Source organism: Alligator sinensis, unplaced genomic scaffold (assembly GCF_000455745.1).
Source record: "Alligator sinensis unplaced genomic scaffold, ASM45574v1 scaffold647_2, whole genome shotgun sequence".
Taxonomy (NCBI): Eukaryota; Metazoa; Chordata; order Crocodylia; family Alligatoridae; genus Alligator; species Alligator sinensis.
In genome coordinates this window covers 53,795-75,072 of record NW_005841832.1, presented here as the reverse complement: position 1 = coordinate 75,072, position 21,278 = coordinate 53,795, and the positions used below count along the sequence as shown (strand labels likewise).

The following is a 21,278-nucleotide window of genomic DNA, read 5'->3' as shown; positions in this document are numbered from 1 at the left end:
ACCGCAGGACAGGCTGGGGATACAGGCCAACATGGGCATGTTCTCAAGGTGGGCTGACCAAAACCGGATGGCCTTCAATGCAGAGAAATGTAAGGTGCTGCACCTTGGTAGGAAGAACCCCCAGCATACTTACAAGCTTGGCAGTGCTACACGCTGGCACCGCAACTGAAAGAGGCTTGGGGGTCCTGATTGACCATAAGATGAATATGAGTCACCAGCGTGATGCTGTGGCTGGCAAAACAAACCAAACTCTGGTGTGCATCTACCAATGCATCTCGAGCAAAACCAGGGACGTCATCCTCCCGCTTTACTTGGCCTTGCTGAGGCCGCAGCTGGAGTACTGCGTCCAGTATTGGGCCCCCAATTCAGGAGGGATGTGAAAAAGCTTGAGAAAGTCCAGAGCAGAGCCACTTGTATGACCCAATGCCTGGAGGGCAGGCCGTACAAGGAGAGGCCGAGGGATTTGGGATTCTTCAGTCTAGAAAAGAGAAGGCTTAGGGATAACTTGGTAGCAGCCTACAACTATATAAGAGGGGTGCATCAGGACCTGGGAGAACAGCTGTTCACCAGAGCTCCCCAAGGAATAACAAGGTCTAACAACCACAAACTCCAGGAAGGCGGATTTAGACTGGACACAAGGAAAAAGTTTTTTTACAGTATGAGTGTCCAAGATCTAGAACAGACTCCCCCCAGAGGTGGTACAAGCACCTACTCTGGACTCCTTCAAGAAACATCTGGATATTTTTTCTTTTCTGGGATCGCGTGATTCCAGCTGACTTCCTGCCTATGGCAGGGGGGTTGGACTTGATGATCTCACGAGGTCCCTTCCAGCCCCTAATGTCTATGAAATCTATGAAGTCTATATAAGTAGATAAGAAAAAAAAATCAGACTTGCTTCGTGTTAGGGCAACAAGTCGTTATACTACACAGTAAAACATCATTAAGGATAAGAAAGGCACAGCTCAGTCATCTTCAGGCACTAGTGTCAGTAGGTTGCTAATCAAAGCCAACCTACATGGGAACAAGACTGGAAGGACCAGGTGATCCTCAGGTATCCTGGCATGGCTTCACTAACCTCAGCAGAGCTGCAGTGACTTCTAACAGCTGAAGATTTGGCTCCACCTATTCTTGAGGGTTGAGAAATACACTTGTGATTTTTTAATACCTTTGCCTGGACCATACATGGCAATCAGTCAAATCAACTGGTAATGTGAGGAACAGTGCCCAAAACAGGCTCTCAGGGTAGCAGCAAGCAGGTTACTCTGATACTGCTCTGCAGTCATACAAGTAACAGTTAAGTCTTTCAGCAAAATTCTCCAGAGGGTTTGAAGGGAAAGTTTTCCCAGGATTGATCTCTTTTCCTGGTTTCCATATTAATCTTTTGGCCCCAACAAACAAACCCCAGGCTCCTTTTTTGGCACATTTAAGCAAGGCTCCAATCATGTGATGATTTTTATCTAATGTATTCAATGGCCTGTTAAGCTTCACAGGAGACTGAGGAGATAGTAACTAAAGGAAACTTTATCTCTTGCAGCTCATACAGGAAAGAGGATGTGGTGGTTACAGGAGTGGCAGGAGGATGTTGCCTTTTCATGCTTTAGGAGGTTCAAACTAGTGCCTCCTGAAATCTCACTGAGGTGTTGGGTGCGTTGTCAAGGGCCCCTACTTGCCATACCAGCACCAAGTAAAGGGAGGGCTGGATTTTTTCTCTGCCACAGGGGCTGCTGGCAGTCTTTTTGGTAACAATGATGGAAGTCCCTTTGCAAGTGAACAGATCCCCTAGTCCAGGGGTGGGCAAAATGTGGCCTTGGGGCTGGATGCGGCCCACCAGGTCATTCTATCCGGCCCGCAGGGCCCCTAAAAATGTAGAAAATTAATATTAATCTGCCCTGGGCTGCCTGTCATGTGGCCCTCAATGGCTTGCCGTAACTCAATAAGTGGCCCTCTGCCCAAAATAATTGCCTGCTCCTGCTCTAGTCCCTCCCCTCTACCAGCATTAGAACATAGATTTAGCACTAGCCAAGAGGCAGTATTTTTGAAGCATCCACTTGTTAACATAGCACTGGCCCATCACCTAGGCCCTTCCTCCCCCAACAACTGCACCAGCATGTATTTGCACCTATGACTCCATCACAGGGAGTTTGATTGGGAACTTATCTTTTGAGACCTGGAGATCAGATGAGAGGGACACTACTCAGCTTTAGGAAATAATGCAAAGCTAGTATGGCTAATGCTATCCACCATGCTACACTGTGGGGACAGACCTGTTCTACATTCACTTGTCAAGTCTGGTCAGATGATACTGTTGGGTTGTTTTTAAATCCAATTTTTTCCCAGATGAGAACTAAGTTCAGAATGACAGAGAGAAGGTTTGAACATGATTTGTAATTCATTTGTACCTATATTGTGGGAGTCTGGGACAGGGGCCCCATATACATGCACATAGCAAAAGTCAACCTTGCTCAAAAGAGCCCACATCCAACCTTAGCACTAAAAAGCACTATTCCCCAGAACAGTTTTGTTTTAATGCACAAATTCCTAGCTAGGGTGAAGGAAACAGTTGTGGTATGAACAGCATACCTCTGATTTCTCATCGGCATTGTCCAAGTTTGTATCCTGACATGATGTGGAGATGACAGCTATTCTATAAGAAGAAACCTAAGAAAGAAAGATGCTGAAAGAGGCCTAGGGCCAACAGGATAAAGTAGGTCAGATCTGGCTTTGCACAAAAATGCAGCTGCAACAAAGGCCAGCACTGCAAAGACAGAGGCATGCCATTAGATAGCAAGAAGGTGACAGCCATGTTTTCCAAAATGACTGCTCTTGAAATACCATAGTCAGTTCTGGTCCTCTGTTACTGAGAAAATATTAACCAACAGAATGAATTTCAGACCAAAACACCAAAGAAAGAAAGAGACTGGTGTCACTGATATAGGGGCTACATCACTGATACAATAGGAGGAGAGTAAAAAGTTAAGGTCTAGAATTCCTCAAATATCGTAAGAGAATTTAGGCACTGAAACCTACAACTCAACATGCCTAGCTTGTCTATGTACTGCCTAGGTATAGTAGAGGATGTAGTACGTATTAAGCTGTGGAACCTGAGAGGTATGAATATTCAGGACAGGATCAGAGGGGATAAATGTAAGAGTTATAGGACAAACAGAAGAAAACAAAAACTTTGACTGCATAGCAGAAAAGAAAACCCCACAGACATGATTAGACTATAGAAGAATCATCCAGGAGAAGCAAGAAAAGGCTCATTACCTTGGGATATTTAACTTAGACTAGAGGCTACAGCTTGGTGCTGGGGCCTTTCAGTAAGATGTTAATTGGTTCCTGCTGATTCAGTGTCACAGGTGCAGCAGATACAGTTTACTCTGGCTAGCGTCTAAAAGTCTAGTGCTCTGTACCATGTCACAGTCAAAGGGAAAAGTTTGCGTGGAAATACTTTTTCTTTTTTAGGTTGTTTTCTGAGATAAAGCAAGGTGTGTGACTAGGTGCTGATTGAGGAAATGTAAGATACCTTTGAGAAGGGGGGCTCTGCCTGTCCACATAGACACCTTTTTCAGTGGTCTGTAGAGAGTGAGACCTGCACTGCTGTGGTCTGGGATGGTCCTAATGAAATGGGCCCATGGCTAACCCCTGGGATCCTAGGGATTTCACACACCAAGGTCCTTGGCCTGGGCAGCACAAGTCTTCCTGTGGTTGTCCTGTTATTAAAAGCTAAATCTTTTGGTTATGTATGAGAACCACAGATAGTTTGGGGCTCCAGATCTAGAAATGGGTGTTCTCTGGAGATTATGTGGGCTTTGGGATCAGACAGGCAGATAAAGACAACTCTTGTGGATCACTAGACATCCCACTTGGATAGGTTAGAGCAAATCTTGATTTCCTTCTTGACAACAAAGCTGTTTCATGGCCTGTGCTTGAAAATTTGAAGAACCTAGCTCAGTTCCAGTGAAGAATCAAAATCCTCAAGGCTTGAGTTATTCTGCTGATGGCCTTGTAAATAGTCTTGCCTTCTCTGCCATCTACACAGAGACTCCTAAGTGTGGCTCCCCCCTTTATGTCAGTCTGTGACAGGTGCAGCATTGGAAAAGGGAGCAAGAATATTGGGGAGAGAAATACTGCTGGTGGTCTCCACGCTATAGGAGAGTTTGTCTTCCTGTGGCTGTAAAGGGCCTTTCCTCTGCAATAGCTCCTATAGAGACCTATTAAGAACTGCACCTGATACTGAATCAGTGTTTTCTTCCTGCAAAGAACTCCTCTGCTTCCCAAAAAAGCCTAATCAGCTCTGAGGCAGAAAATCATGTCAAGTGGTGACAAATATCTATCCTGATAGTTACAGCTAGTTTCAGGAGATGTGCAAAGAAATGCAGTTAACCATAGGCAAGATGAACCCATGGCCGCTTACCCAATGCAACAAATAAGGATGGTACGATAACTAGAACCTGGCATTTGTGAGACTTGTCAGCTTCCTGGCACTAACCTAAATTTCCTGTGTAACATTAAGAAAGTCACTTGAGGTGTTTATAGATGTGTTGCGGGAGTTGAGGGGGGCACTTCAATTAGCAAGTTGTGCTAATTAAAAGCACCCAAGTATCAAATGTATCAGCATCCCCATGCTGAAAAATGATGGCAGGGCACTTTGAACTAAAGCTCATTAAACCAGCATTAGTTCAAAGTGCCCCACCACTTTTTTTCAGTGCAGGGATGCTGATACATGTGACACTGGAGCTTGCTGGAGTGGGTTAATTTCTGCGCTCCAGCAGGCCCAGTTAATTGAGTCTGCTCTGATGCACTGGATTTACAGCACATCAGAGCAGCCTCGCTGGATGTCTATAGGAGCCTTTAGTTTCTCCCAAATGTCAAGTGGGAATAATAGCACTGCTTTCTCTCACCTGAGCTCCAGTGAGGATAAACAGAGTGAAGACTGTGGGGCTCGGACCCTACAGTATTAGGAGACATACAAGTCCCTTAGAACAAGCAGGGGTTGGGAGGGCTGGAACCAAGCAGGCAAGGAACTGGCTTCCGTATGTGAATAGATGTCTGATCATGACTATATTCTCCTCGCCTGGGGGTGTTACTCCTATTACACAGCCCCCCTTCATTTTCTCTGACTCTTCTACTCCTACTTTTAGCCTGGTCCTGGGCAGGAGACTTCCCTGGTCTCCCAGCAAAGATCAATGACTTAATTTTTGTTGACCAGTGGAGGTGGTACAGGCACCTACCCTGGAAATCTTCAAAAGGAGACTGGACGCACACCTTGCTGGGGTTATTTGACCCCAGCAGTCTTTTCTGCCCAGAGCAGGCAGGCTGGACCTGATGATCTCACGAGGTCCCTTCCAGCCCTAAACTTCCATGAATCTGTGACTGTATTGCAGATTCAGCAAGAGTAGACTGGAGTTATGTTTAAATAGCCAGCTCCATTCACCCCTCCCTAGCATAGGAGGAGTAATTGGATACTTCCTTCCCTGCCCCAAGAGTTCTAGCACAATACGCTTCAGGACTCTGTTCCAATGCCCCTTTCAATGTGTATGATGTCAGTGGGCAAAGCCCTGCCTCCAGAGCCAGCAGGATGCTGGCGGCACTTTGCTCCAGGGTTCACTTGTATCAGCCTCTCACAATGCTGCTCTGCTTTCCCAGCACCTGGACTCTCAGCCAAGTGACTGTCTCAGCCACAGGCCAGCTAGAAGTGCTGTCTACAGGCACTGGGAAAATGAATGCGCATTGAGTCCTCTGTTGAAATCCATTCCTTCAGAAGTATAGCAGCAGGAGCCTTTGAGTCCTTCATGGGCTTATGGCAAACGCTATTCAGCTCCCTCAAAATGACAAGCATTTCATTATTATACAAAAACTAAACCCCTACAGAGAGGAAGTGTTTTTCATTTTGGCTTTATTGCTAGCTGAAAATACCTCTAAGGATCATTATTGATAGAAGGGCAGGTTGTGAAAGCAGGGTTGGCAGGGACTCTTGTCCTTTACAGAAGGTGATTTTGACTAATTTTCACATCCTGTACCACTCAGACTTCACACCACTACCCCTCCCATCCTCCCTCACCCCCAACATTTCCTGATTGATACAGAGATTCTTACAGCTCAGTTCCTTTAAGTATTGTATTGCTTTTAACATGCTGGTTTACTACATAGTGATTAAAAAGCATATGTCTGTCATGATGCTGCTGTTGTCTTCAGGCTTCAATAGAAATGTTGTCCACCAAAACCTAGAGAGAAAGAGAGAGGAGGGGGAATGAAAAAAAGGACCAGTGAGATGCCAGGCAACAGGGCAGCATTAAATATCAGGGTTGGGGCTGAGCACCAACAGGCTGAAGTGAGCTTAGCTCTTGGGTAGAGATAGCACAAAACCAGCCTTAGCTTCTGACAGCCTCTGGGGACCTCCAGAACTAAAAGGATAAGTAAGGGTCAGATTCTGTTCCATCTATTAGACACCTGAGTGGGCGTAGGCACAGGTGATCTATTTCACACTGCTCGAGTCTTTGAAAACCACAAATGCAAAAGGTGGGTAGATCCTTGCTGCTTATGTCATCTTTGTCTTAAGGTAGCACGTTCCACAGATAGGCATGTCAACGGTTTTTCAGGGACTTCAGCAGGTTGGAACAGGATCACACTTAGGTGCCTAATAGGTAGAACAGGATCTAGTCTTTAGGGTCTGCAGCCTGAGCTAATGAGCTAGGCTCTGTAGCTGGAAGCTGGAATACACCCATCTTCTGAGGTTTGGGGACAGAAAGGGGCATGCATGCAATACCCACTGGTTAGTGAGTTACCCTTGAACAGAGGTACTACATACTGGGGGAAGCACTCAAAGCCAGGTATAGCAAGACTGGGGCTGTGGGATGCAGACTGACATATGAATGTGGCTAAGCTCCTGGGTATGCTGCCACCGTGGACAGAAGGCAAAAGATTCACCATCCTCTGGCAGGTATGGGTATTCTGAGCTACACACAGATAGCATGTGCCCCTGGCTGGTCTCTGGAGACCTGACCCCTGGAAAACCAGATCTTACTGACTGCAGTAGGAATCGAACCATGCTCACGGAGACCATGGTTCTGGGGTGCTAGGGTTGGTCTACAGGAAGGCAGGAGCTCAAAAGAGAAGCAGTTACCTGAGGTTTACTTGAATGTGTGACTCTCAGTACCTCCCCGGCCAAATCCTGAAAGACAACCAGAACGCAGCTGGTTAATACCAGGGACAGGGAGCATTAGGACCTTCCCACAAAGACAATTACATCTTCTGGTAAGCACAGTGTGTGATACTCCCTTGCAGTGTCCTATTATTGCCACAGATAGCACCTTAGCACAATATCTGAGCCACCACAGGACGGAAGGAATACTCTTCCGACTTGTCTCAGAGACATGACACAAAGAGCTGCCTCCATCAGCCTGGCCCACACATAGGGTTACCATATTTCCAATTTTAAAAAAGAGGACACCTGTGGGGGGCAGGGGGGAAAGGGGTACATTACTGTGGGGGGGGCAATGATATGCTCCCCGCCCCCCCCAGCCCTGCTGGACCCCTTACTCCCAACCTGTAGCCCCTTTCCCACCCCCCAGCCTTGCTGGTTGGTGCTCCTCACTCCCAACCCACAGCTCCCTGCTCCCCGAGATGCCCCTCACTCCTGAAACACAGCTGCTTGCCCCCTCACAACCCTGCCAGTGCCCTGCACTCCAAACCTGCAGCCCCCTGCTTCCTCCCAGCCCTGCTGGTGCCCCTCCCAACCCACAGCCCCTTTCCCACCCCCCAGCCCTGCTGGTGTGCCTCACTCCCGACCCGCAGCTCCCTGCTCCCCTCTGGTGCCCCTCACTCCTGACTCACAGCCCCCTGCCCCCCAGCCCTGTCGGTGGCCCTCACTCCCGATCTCCAGCCCCTGCCCCCTTAGCTCTGCTGGTGCCCCTCATTCCCAACCTGCAGCCCCTGCTCCCCCACCAGGCCTGCTGCCCAAGCAGCTTGCTCACACACATGATTTCCTGGCAGCCGATCAGCTTCCCCACTGCCCCCAGCCCTGACCAAAAACAGAGGCAAAGCAAAAACCCAGGCATTTGCTTGCATTTTAAAAAACCTGCCCGGAAGGAGGACAAAGGACCAAAAAAGAGGACATGTCCAGGAAAACCCAGACATGTGGTAACCCTACTATGGGAGGCAATTTGGACTAAACCATCTGAAATATGGACTAGAAAACATTTAAAACACTGGGTCCTGCCTTTATTCAAGAAAAGAGAAACCAAGTGGGGTAAGGGTGGCTTGGGGAGCTGGAGTGCAGGATGCAGCCTCCAACATCTAGGTTGCCAGTTCCAATGCAGCCCTGCTTCAGCCATACCCAAAATCCAGCCCCGGCCTCTACACCGTGTCAGGGAACAGAGACAGCTGAAGGCACTGTATAGCAGGGACAGCAGCCTGTCAAACTTAGGAGCACAGGTTAGGCACCTGCCTTGGAGCAGGGTGACCAGGCTAGAGATTGAGCTGCCCTCTCAGCACATAGCACTACAGTCTCTCCTGCTCTCTGCCTGTAGCATCCGGTGGTGCTTGAATTTGCCTTAAAAAAATAAGTTGGATAGAGGAGGAGCATGTCATTTGTCTCTGCTGTTACTTTATGTTACCAAGGAGTGGCCCACGTGGCCCTAAGCAGGGCTCAGACTCAGGAGATGCCCGAGTTAGAGAGACTGACCTGGACTTAGATTTCCAGCCACTATGTAGTCCTCAGCTGAAAAAAAATTTAAATTCCAGTCTTCCCTTTGTGGCAAGGGGACCAGATCCTGCCTCTCTCAAGGTGTCTGTGAGGAATTCAAGGAGAGTCCCTTCCACCAGAAACCAATGACCACTGCTGTTCATATTTCTCCTAACTAATGTGACCTGTCTAAGGCCATTCCCAAGCCCAGCTCTCCTATCCAGAAGCCTGGTGCATCCTATCTTTAAACCTTCTAGGGCTACAAAATGTCAAATGATTCCATGTTTCCCAGTCAAACCACAGGCTGACAAGCTACATTTGTACTGCTCAGATAACGATCTTGCTGGGACAAAGGAAGCAGCTTCATTGTCCAGCACATCCCAGAGGCCACTGTTAAGGCTTAATAATATCCTAACTTGCAAACAGGACTGTCTTGAGGACAGCATGCAGACAATACGGCATTCCAAGCAAAAAAGACTGAGCTTTCATGGGAGACCACATTAAAAAGGCCAGATGGCGTGGCAGGAATTCAAGTGGAATTCCACCTTCTCCAGCACTGGAGCCATATAAATTATTAAGTTTGGGGATTTGTTCTTTCTATTAATAATTATTCAACCTGAAAAATGTAAATGCAGAGTCAGGTTTGGGCAGTGGGGGCCAAGATGTAGGAACTCAGACTTGAGTCTTGGAACCTGTTAGAACTTCCTCAGCCTTCCAGTCCAAAAAGCTTTACAGATTTTGAGACTCCTTCTCTTACCTTCTTTCTTCCCAGCCTCTAAATGATTCTGCAAACTGCCCAGACCAGTGGGTGTCTTAAAGTTATGACTGTTTGGCTGGATTGATGCATGTATGTGAGTGACTGTGGGCATGAAAGTATGTGAGTGGGACCCCACAGAGTGAGCTGGCATCCAGCCTGTGAAGATGGACAGACACTTTTGCACTGGGCAACTTCCTCCCTAGAGTAAAAAGTGCAAAACTTAAGAGACATGGCAGGTACAAACTGCAGGCCCATACTGCCAGCTCTGAGTAGATGCAATAGCCATTAGCTTCAGGGAATTCTAGGGTAAAACTCAAGGAAGGGAAGACATGATTCTGTTTTTCCCTCAGGTGCTTCACATCACTCTATGTCTACTAGCACTGAAATCAAGGGTAGTTTTGTTTCTTAAAAAACAAAACAAAACAAAAAACCAAGCAAAAAACCCCCAACCCTACAATGGGAGCAGATTTAGATCAATACTGAGCACTTTTGTAAAGCTTGTCTGGGGAGCTGCATCTCTCAGTAATGTGACAGAGAGGAAATGGCCAGTAACTCTCAGAGTAGCTGGAAAGCAAGACATTTGAGGAACTGCTTCCCCTGCAGTGACAATGACTTAGAAATCTGTCTCATTGAGGAAAAGTTGCATGACCCCAGGAGGAAGGGAAGGGATGCAGAAAGGTGACCCCATGCTGGAGTAGATATATAGATGTGTATCTAAGTACAGTGGATGTAAACCTATTTTGGGATATGCAGGTGGATCAACCTGCTTGCATGTATGACCCCATTAGGTCTGAAGAAAAGAAGAGGATACTGGTCCATGGGGGCCAAATATCCAGCAGCAGCGGTTGCAGATAGGTGCATGGATGTATGTACATAGGTTTCTCCACTGGAATGCAGTTGTCCTTCTCAGCAATAAGGACAGCAGCCAGTGTCCAACACCAACTCTCCTCCTCCAGAAACCTCTTGCTTCTTTCATCACCCATGGAAAAACCTACCTTTGGGTCCAAACAAAGCGGAGTAACAAGGCTGGTTGCAATAGGGCTTGCCATCATGCTGCAGAGAGAAGGGAGAGTCTTCAGTGCCACATTAATCAGGGCAGCCTTGAGAAGAACAAATACCCATGACTGCACATCTGCACAGACTCAGCTAAGTCCCTGGGCCCCTGAGTAATACTACAAGCAGGGGCCTACACGCAAAATTCCCATTCCTCTTGCCCACATTCAGCACACCCCCCTTCATTCCAGATTTCTGCCCAGATCTGCCAAAGCAGCTGATTCTTGACCAACAGCACCTGCTGGTACTTCAGTCCAGGTCCCTGGCATCTCTCCCAGTTGCCCTGAACAGGGACTTGACATCACTTTCATATGTATCTTCCAGTAATTGAGAGATGTGTAGTGAGAAGCAATTCAAAACCTGGTCTAAGGTCTTAATCCTGTCTCTTCTCACCTGAAATAGGCTTTGAGGACAGGTCTCTTAAGACTAATGCAGTCCTCCTGCAGCACCCAGCCTATACTTCTGTTGACTTCCTGCCCTGTCAGATGCAGTGGGGAGTTTCCTCACTTCCCCACAGGGTTTCTCCAACTTGGCAACTCCCTCACTACAGGCCACATGCCTCCATCCTGGCAGGATAATCTCCATCACTATGGACATCCCCACTCCATCAGTCACTGTTGTATACGAGATCCAGTTGAGTAATACTGGAGTACCCCAGTCTACCTGTTTGTCACCAAGAAAACACCCAGCTCTGAAGCTGGAGGAGTTGACTAGTAAATTCTTCTGTTGCAAAGAACTCAGAAAGACCACAACAGGCCAAAAAGGGTTTAACATTATGAATTCCTCTTCGAAGTCTCTAGGTTTACCTTGTGAATCACGTTTGCACACCTAACAGTGCATGGCTCCCCATGGCACCCATGAAAGTCTCAGCGGCACCCTGATTGAGAATCACTGCCCTAGAGGCAGAATCCCAACCATCCTTAGACTGCATGGAACACGCTGAAGAATTTGTGTCTTGTTGCAGGATGTCCTCCAGAATCTCCACGTTCTTTTCAACGGAAGCTCTTTCTATCCCCTATGGTTGTGAGTGAAGTAATTGATGCCTGTAGAGCAGTTGTACCAAGAGCTCCAAGAGATATGACCTCCTTCATTCTTCTCAAGCAGGTCTCACAGACCTTGCAACAGTGGCATCTGCTCTTTTCCACCCAAGGTGCCATGCAGTTGAGAATTTCGGAAAGGGCGTTTTTACTGCAGTCAGGTGTCTAACTTTTTGTGTAGTCTCCCTGACCTGCAGGGGACTTAACTCTTGCTCTTCAGCTTTTCCCCCAAAAAAGAGCTAACAGGATTGTGGTGCACCATCTATGCACTGTCCCATGGAGGTAGACAAGAGGGAGTGGGAGTCCATTTTATAGCCAGGAGGAGGAACCAGAACTAAAAGCCAGTCAGCTGGGCTTCAAGGAGACCAATGCAGCAGTCTAGGCCTGAGGCAGTGAGCCACTGATGTGGCTACAAGTCCCACCTTCCCTGGCACATGTTGGGAAGATAGTTCTGAGCTGGGCAGTGCACCAGGAGCAATGGTTTGTAGAGGAGCTGGGCTGCCTGGATCTGACTAGTAACAACCCCCCTCTAGAAAAAAAAATAATTGTACAAGAATTACAAGCCATTGCTCCGTATGTGTATGCACACAATGGGAAGAAGGGGTATAACCCAATGACAGACTAAAATCTTGCATCTTCTGCTGCTGCAAAGCCCAATTCCCAAGATTTGCAAGGACAGCATTTGTGACAAGTGAGGGGCTTGAACAAACAGCTGTGTAAAGATCCTTGACTGACTAAAAATCTGTCCCAAATGTTCGATCTGGCTAGTGCTTAGCTACATCTAATACCAGGACAAACCCCTCCTGACACAAAGTTGGAAGGTGTCTCAAAACCCAAAGCCTTACCTCTGCATGGCCTCCTGAAGTCAGGGTCTTGTTACATTTCTCACACTTCAAACAGGGTCGGTGCCAATCCTTCCCCAGGGAAGTAACCTTCTCAGCTGCCAGAGCAGAGAAACAAGTTAGTAACATCTGTCAGGATTATTCAATAGAAACAACTACAATAAAAAACATCTCCTTTGAAGAGGTCTTTCCAAGCCTTTAGATCAGGGGTGTCAAACATACAGCCCTCAGGCTGCATCCAGCCTGTGGGACTCCCAGAAGGGCCATGAATTTGTGGGGGAAGCATGGGCAGAGCCCACCACCAGAATTCAGGGTACAGAGTCCAGGTGAGGATACAGGTAAGCAGTTATTGCAGCTGCATTAACCCCCGTGGCTGCCCCCACTGCTCACCCCACCATCGCTTGTACTACCACTCTCTGGATCTTGCCCACAATGGGCGTGTCTACATGTGCAATTAATGCAACTTAATATACTTGAGCTGGAGTAAATTAATCTTGATATCACCATCTTCACATGTGTGTAAGTGCAGTTATTTACTGTCCTGTCAGATATCACTTATATCTGACAAGACTATTTGGCAATGCGGTAAATTAGTCTACTGCATCCTGGTTGCCACAAACATATAGACAGTGATGCTTTACTGCACAGCAAATTAGTCTGCTACACAGTAAAGTGTCTCGTATAGATGTGCCCAATGAATGAGTCCTATGGTCTGAATCTAACCTAGGGAACCAGGAGAGTTTAGTATCCTGGCTTTAGATGATTCAAACCAAAACACATTTGGAACATCACTCACATTCTTTCTTTCCTTTTAAAAAAAAAAATAAAATACTGGATTCAGTTACTTTTTCAATGTTGCTTGTCCTGGACACTGACTGCCAATTTTCAATAGCCAACCCCTCCCTGTGCACATGTGCAAAAAAAGAGGAAACAGAAGGTTAAGTGTTTGATTTTCACACACACAAAAAGCTTGGCTTGCACACATCTTTTTCCTCCATGCTTAAGTGCCTGCATTTGAAAACTTGAACAATAGCTTCTAGGCATGGCAATGCCAGAGCTGCAACTTGAATGCTGGACCTCCTGCCATGCATTGTGACCCGTTCCCTGCCTTGTGGAAGGTCATAGGCTACTGCACTTCAAGAAGTCAGTCACACAGAAAGTCCCCTTGGGATGGGAAAATGTAACAGAGTCACACTTAGAGGAACAAGATTTGGGGACCATCTATTACAGCTTCCAGAGATGCTTCCAGTCATTGCTGCAAGGTAACTTAGCTCATTTTCCCAATCTGTACTAGCCTCATGTAGCAAGGAGACCTACTTTCCTTTAGCTTAGTTAAAGTTCTTCAGTCCAAGTTACCATTTGAGTTTTTAAAGCACCAGTGGCCTTGCACCACACTGGCCACTAGATTCCTAACGGCTATGATAACTTTTTACATTTCCAAGGTATGACACCCTTATAAGCCATATAAAAAAAAATGGGCTTTCCCCTAATGTCAGATACACGAACTGTTGCTCTAACATCAGGTGGATGAACTGATTTTAGGACACAAACCAATTATCTGCATAACTTTTATCCAAACTAGACACACAAATATGGAACTTCTGGGGCTGCCAGTGTTTTGGGGACACATTTTTGACTCAGAATAAGACACAACAAACCTTGGTGTGGTTTGAGATTGGCCAGAGTTCAGATAACTGAAGATATGCATTGAGGCAGCTATAATAGGAACAATGAGGTTATTTGCCTAGTCCGGAACAAGTTTATATTAAGGAGAAGGAAACAGGATGAAACCTGATTATGGTACAAAAGGGGGATGTCATTTTCTACAGATTTCTGTGTTCTTTCCATTCGCAGCTGCACTCAGGGCTGTTTATTAAATGATAAAGCAGAGGTTTCCACAGGAACCCATTCAGGGCCAGATTTCTTTGAATGGATTTCCCATGCATGGGAAAAGAGGATGAGTAGAGTGATAAAGTCATCTGACTTTAATGCCACCCTGCTTGCTTGACTAAATTCTTTTGTTGCAATAGCACTCTGTGCTGCGGTTACAGTGTCTGATCTGCCAGGGCTTTGACATTAAAACTCCTCTCCTTATGGGTCTGTAACTTGGCTAGAATAGTCCACTCCAGGAGGAAAATGACTGCTAGAGGAGGGGTCTCTAATATCCCTAGGCCTTAGGTCACTAGCAGCAAATACCACAAGCATTAAATGACTAGACTGAGTATAGCCAAGGCTCAGGATGTTCTGGAAGATGGGGCACGATCCATTCTTTCCCTCAAGGAAAAGCCCTCTGGTTCTCAACAGGGATGATCCTAAGAGGGCCGAATTGAAATCCAGCAGGGTTCTTGGAAAGTTACTGTAGACTCCTATCAAATTTAAGGAATTTAAGCCACTCGGTTGGATTTATTTTACTAATCTGGCCCCCTTTACCATGGTATGCAAACACTCCACTCTGACACTATACTGCATCTGTTTGCAAACAAGTGATGTGCCACGATTCCACTGTGCAGACAGAAACAGTCAAAAAGGGACCCTGTGACTTGACCAAGGTCACACAAGAAACCTGTAGCAAAAATCAGGAGTCCCTCAAGTCACAGATTAACACCCTGACTCCTGGACCATTCTCCAGAAAACTAGTAGATTTATAAGCCAATTAAAAAATAAAAATAAATTTAAAAAAAAGATCTTCTGAAAAGACGATGATAAATTGTAACATTTTATAGGTCTGTTCTCTAAAAGACCCTGAGAGGCAACCCCCTCTGTTCAGGAGTGAGGAAGACAGGCAGTATGAAAGAGGGGATGCTGTGCTTATTCTACAACTGAGAATTGCTACACTTTTCTTTCTGTTTCAGGGTTTCTGAAAAGGAAACTCCAGGGCTGTTGCTCAGGCCTCAACTAGATGAACGGTTAGAACAACTGCTCATTTCCTGACCTCAACATCATCTGCGTGATAAGGGACTTTTGGACTGCTGGTGAGCAAACTGGGAGCAAAGCTCCTATATGGGGAGCAATGTAGTGCAGATAAAGGGCTTTGCAAAAACCATTTTATGGCTGCTAATGCAGTCAGTGTTCAGCACATTCCTATTATCTTGCTTTCATGCCACTTTTTTATGACTTGTTAAATATATCAAATAACATTCCATTGAGAAACATTCTGTAGGAAGCAGCTCATTCAAATAGCTACCAGACCCCTCAAGACTAACTTGGAACAAAATTTGAGACAGTACATGTGAATGTATTTAAGTTGGCAACTAAACTTGACAAAGGACACACTATCTCAGCTACACAAGTGTTTTTTAATATTGGGAACCTTAGCACAAGCTGAGAGAGAGATGCTGCATTTTTCTATTAGAGGGTCAATGCTACTGCTATGGAACTATGCTCTTATGGCCATCTCAGAACCTTCCTTGCCCTATGCATTAAGCAGTCTTTGCATAGTGAAGTCAGAAGAGCAATTGCATAAAAACAGAAAATTGCATCTCCTTTTTCAACAGATCTGTTCTTTCTATGCATATCTGAAACCACATCTGCTGGCTGCACTCAGCAGGCTGCACTCTTGTCACTGTTAGCACTGCATGGTCAGCACAGCTGTTCAAATGCGAAGTGTAGTCTTGTCCAAATTAATCAACAGAATTAATCATTATAGTTTGAGAACAGAGTTTTTACCAAGGATGATGTTTAAACCTGGAAGAAACCAGGATGAATTTAAGAGCTGAGAGTTTTCAGTGCTAACAGTTATACTGAAACCAGCTTTTAGAAAAAGCTGTAATCTCAGCAGAAGTTATCCAAAATAAATGAGCCATGCTATGCATGGAAAGGCACACTGCCAATTTTAATCAGATCTCAGAGAAGAGCTGTACTCCAAGGAAGGAAGTTTAAACTTCCTTTGCACCAGGAAATTTACAGAGTCCCCGTGGTTTTAACACCATTTGATTGGAAAGGGGGTTAGTACCAAGGGGAGCCCTAGTGTAGACAAAGGTTCTGCAACTGGGAGCAACGCTTACCACCTTCAGGTCAAGCCTGTTGAAAGGCTAATTGAAATGGTGATAAAAACGGGGTTGGGCATAGGTTTCATCTACCTTAGGCCTCCAGGCAGGATTAGCTTTGGGTAGGTTCTTTAATAGGTTTCCCCAGACTAGGTGATGCCTAAAGGACAATGGCAAGGAGGAGGGCAAACACTAGCAGTGATGCTTCCCTCACAAAATGCAGCAACAAGCAGCTTCTGACGGCCCAATATGCTGAGCCTCTTCAATTTTTCTGCAAAGCAGAAAGAAAAACGGGACATGCCCATATACAGACCAGAAATAAACCAGAAAAGACATCAAAAACAACAATTTCCATGATCCTTATCCATGGCTTACAGATCCTTAATAGATATATTTTTAAAAAATTAAAGCCCTTAAAAGACTAGCCTCTGGCAGCAAAAGGCATCAACGTTACCAGTCCAGGGACGGACTAAAACCAAGAAACAGGGAACCTCGCCAATGGTTTGAGAGTTGAAGTTCGTGCAGCAGAGGTCATTGGCAAGGTTAACTACCCAGTTCTCTTTAAAAAACTTTTTGAAAACTCACAGCAGGAAGTGAGGTCATGTCACCAGATTGCATGTTCTGAGTCAGTGCGTGAAGCTGTGGCCTTTGGGGAACAACTTCCAAGCTGGGGCGTGGTCGTCCTCTCCCCAGCTAGGGGCCCAGTTCAGCGCTCCTAACCGTAATTCAACACCACATAGCTCTGTGTCTCCTCCACGCCATTATCTCCTTACGCTGAGATGCTCAGGGTTACTTTGTGCCTTCAGGTCTTTAGGCAGGATTTCTTTTTCCCCCTCAGAAATAGTGCTGGCCTCCCAGGGTGGGGTTTGCCACCTTCTGAAACATTAGGATGGTGGCCATAGGAAAGGCTGGGGTTTCTGACAAAGATTCCTAGCTCGAAGGGTCTTTCTAGTTTGCTCAGATCACCAAACCTGGGGCCAAGAAGGAATTTTCCCCCTAGGTCAGATTGCAATGAACTGCAAAGGGATTTGCCGTCCTCTGCCACATCTGGCATGGCCCTTTACCTAGGATTTTCCAAGTATATTGTAATCAAGGACTTTCCTCGACATAGCAGGGACCTCCATCTCTTCTGCTTTTACCTACACTACGTTGCAGGGTGCCCAAGAGCAGTACATGGCCTTCACACCCTACTTAACTTGCCTGATAAAGATTTTAGCAACCACAAAACATTGCTGTACTAACATGGTCTTGGTCACTATAGTCCAGAGTCCAAAGTGGCTCCCTCCCTGCCCACCCTATCTGTCCACCTTAAGCAAACAGCTGTGCTGCTGGAATAAACACTCAGCTACAAGCTCAGTGGGAATTGAAAAGTGGCTGCAAGCCAGTACACTCTGAAAAGGCATCCTATGGTTTGCCAATCCTAGAGACAGGGCACAATGAAAGCAAAAAGGTGCCCTGTTAATCTTTCCTATTCAGCAGGGCTCTCAGCAGGGTAGGAAGGACATGAGTAAAAATTATTTACAAGAGTTCCTAATACAGAAGAAAAAAAGCAGGATGTGGATATTGTAAGGACCTTCTGTTTTCAGAGACGTTTGCACTTGCATTCATGTCACACCTGCAGGTGCTCAGGTGTATAAGGTAAGTGCATAAGTATATTCAAGATTTGGATTCTGATTTACTATTACCCTTTGTGATTGGAAAGTGGCTGTAAATCACTACTGCTTTTGCCTAATGCTTCGCACTCTCGTTGAGCTGGTATAAATAATTACACCTTTTTTCAAATCATGATTGAGCCTGACAGAGGACATAAAAGCACTAAATATTATTTATCCTGTACTATTGGTAGATATGAGATGTAATCATTAGCCACTGACAAGAGAAACCACTTTTCAGTTGTTAGGCAGGGAACTCACACACATTAGACTTAAAGAACTGATGGGCATAGCTTAGCTGGAGAAGACTCAGAGCAGAGAACAGATTCAGTGCAGAAGGATTCATTTTCAGGCCATAACAGTAAAATGTAGCTCATTCTTGCAGCCCCTCTTCTGGAGGTCAGCACATCTAGCTCCTCAAGACCCTCTGCACTGGGAAGGTTTAGTGAAGGATGCTCCTGCCTGGAGCAAGGAGTTAGACTAGTTCAGGGGTGGGCAAAATGCAGCCCACGGGCCAGATGCGGCCCACCAGGCCATTCTATCTGGCCCGCAGGGCCCCTAAAAAATTTCAAAAATTAATATTTTGCCTTAGGCTGCCTGTCATGCAGCCCTCAATGGCTTGCCAAAACTCAGTAAACGGCCCAAAATGATTGCCCGCCCCTGGACTAGTTGATGCCTTGGGGTCCCTTCCAGCCCTAATTATTCTCTTATTCTGTAATCATCACATTCTATCTATTCTCTTGCCAATGCTTTCTCTCCATTTGTTTCATATCTCCATTTGTTTCATAGTACAATGTGGTCCCAAGCCAGAACACTTCCCAAAATTAACACATTTGCATTTGCTATTCTGGTGCTGGTTGGTATTGCAAGCATGCGTGAAAACAACAAATTTGGTATTCTAGCTCTAGAAAATCCCAGCAGCAAACAAAAAGGCAGAGACCCATTTCTAATCAATATAACGTGTCTCCCACTGCTGGGCTGGATTGCCATTCAGAATGTGCAGTGGAACATGGAAAGGGCAGGACCGTGCCGTTTGATTAGCTTGCACACATTCAACTGAACACTAGGACTGGACTCTCAAGTACTGAGGGGTTTTCCCTCCTGTATAGACAGAAACAGGAGGTACTCAGACACTTCACAAACAGACAGCTAGATATGAATATAGATCCGGATCCTATTTCACCTCTTAGGCACTGAAGTGGACTTTGGCATCTAAGTATGATTCTACTCCTTCCTGCTCCAGTCCCTAAAAAACAGCCAACGCGAATGCTGGGCGGGCCCCTCTCCTGGCTCACAGCTTTTTGTGCCCGAGTCTTAAGGCTACATGATGGTATGTTACAAAAGCAGCAGGTTCACAGATTCACAGAAGTTTAGGGCTGGACGGGACCTCATGAGATCATCAGGTCCAGTCCCCCTGCTCTGGGTCAAATAACCCCAGCAAGGTATGGGTTGCTTTTTCAGGGGCTTGATCAGGGTGGAATAGGATCACACTTAAGTGTGTAACTGGTGGGAGAGGACGTGGCCCATCGATACTTAACCGCTTGAGTCTATCAACTCCTAGCAGACTTCAAAAAATCACACCAGTCTGCACCACATGCTATGGCACTGGGAGATGTATAAAAGCAGTACAAATTGCATGCTTATGATTTGAAAACTACAAAAGGAATTTCCCCAGTGGAAACTCCCCTCCCCCAGCCCCCATCTTTACTGAGACATTTTATTATTTCTCACCAACTAACAAGGTTTTCCAGCCCTTAACTCTTATTACAAATTGATTGCCAGTTCCTATGAGCATTACTGCAGACACCTGAATGCTTCAAGGGGATGGCTACAAGGGAAATATGTAGATTATCAAAAGAAAAGATTTCTGTGGGTAGGGGTGGATCCAGGGAGGTGCAGTGGTATGGCTGCACCCCTCTTTTGGATTGTGCCACACCTTGGGAGTCTCTGGGGATTTTTTAAAGTCCCTAAATCATTTGAAAATCCGCCATCCCTTCCCCTTTCTGCTGAAAGGCACAACTCCTCTCTGCCCCTCCTGCCCTCCCCTGCTGTTGATGGCTCAGCTAGGGATATGGACAAGGCCAGCAGGGGGGGGGTGTTCCCCTTCCCACTGCTCCAGGCAGCGTGGGGGAACTATTCTCCCACCACCTGTTGCCACTGTCCCCTCCTCAGCTGAGCCCAGCCACACACACCCCGTCCAGTAGTGGAGAAAGGAGCAGGGACAGTCAGGGGAACTGGGGGGGGGGGTCAGGGGAAGAATAGGAGAGGAAGGGGCTACCCCTAAACAGGAAGAAGGAAGTGGGGGGGATTTTTACCTGCTTTAAAAACTTTAAAAAGTCTGCCCGCACGGGTGGGGGTGCAGGAGGCCAGGAGCAGGGAGTGCAGGGTGCTGCTCCTGCACCCCTCTTTGGGAAATCCAGGGTCCAGCCCTATTCATGGGTGATATCTTTCACTGGGCCAATTGCAGGGTTGACACAGACCAAAGGTTCCCAAACTTTTTCCTTATTGGGTACCCCTTCCAGATTTACCAGCTGTCCACCTACCCCTCCCAGCATACCTTTTATATTTTAATCCCCTAAACACCAATTATTATTATTATAAAGAAAATTAAATCCACCATTACACAATTTCTCCCACGTACCCCCCTTCCTCCCAAGTTGTCTTGTGTATCTCCAGGGGTATGCATACCACAATTTGGGAACCCCCTGGGATAGACTAATTTGGTTGCCAAGATTTAGGAGTGTGGGGAGCCCTGTGGTCCTGCGAAGAGAGGCAGCTGCAGGGTGCAAGTCTTTCCTAGCTTGGAAAGCACAAAGCTGCCTGCAGCCCCTTCCCTGCTGCTGTCAAGCCAAGCCCTGCAGCACCTGGACTGAGGCAGGAGGGCTGGGAGAACTGCAGGCGCTGGAGGGGCAGGATCCCTGCTCCTCACCTCACTGCCTCCTTCAGATTCCTCCAGGATTGCTTCAGGCTTTTCTGCCAGCCGGGGGCACAGCTGCCTTCCCCAGCCCTGGCTGCTAAGAGCACTGGGGGAGTTTCTGCCTGCAGCTAAGAGCTGTGCAAAGAGCTGGCACCTGGTCCCAGCGGCTGATGGGGGAGCAGTGGGGGTGGACCCCTGCAGAGCCCGGGGGCAGGGGGCGGACGCCCTTACCGAAGTAGACCTCCTTCTGGCAGCGGGGGCACTTGGGCATGGTGGCAGGGCAGCTCCGCTCCGCTCTGCCTGCGGCTGGGAGTGGGTCTGAGATGCTCGGCTCGGCTCGGCGCTGCC

General features: G+C 46.8%; 1 protein-coding gene across 1 annotated transcript; it reads right to left on the bottom strand.

Moving 5' to 3' along the window:
* Positions 1-5,879: 5,879 nt before the first annotated feature.
* On the bottom strand, positions 5,880-21,278 carry CRIP1 (cysteine rich protein 1). Its single transcript, XM_006014856.3, has 5 exons — positions 21,162-21,278; positions 12,379-12,473; positions 10,439-10,496; positions 7,127-7,174; positions 5,880-6,227 (listed from the first exon to the last, which is right to left on the bottom strand). The coding sequence occupies exons 1-4, from the start codon at positions 21,199-21,201 to the stop codon at positions 7,134-7,136; spliced, it is 234 nt and encodes a 77-aa protein (XP_006014918.1). The 5' UTR covers positions 21,202-21,278; the 3' UTR covers positions 5,880-6,227; positions 7,127-7,133.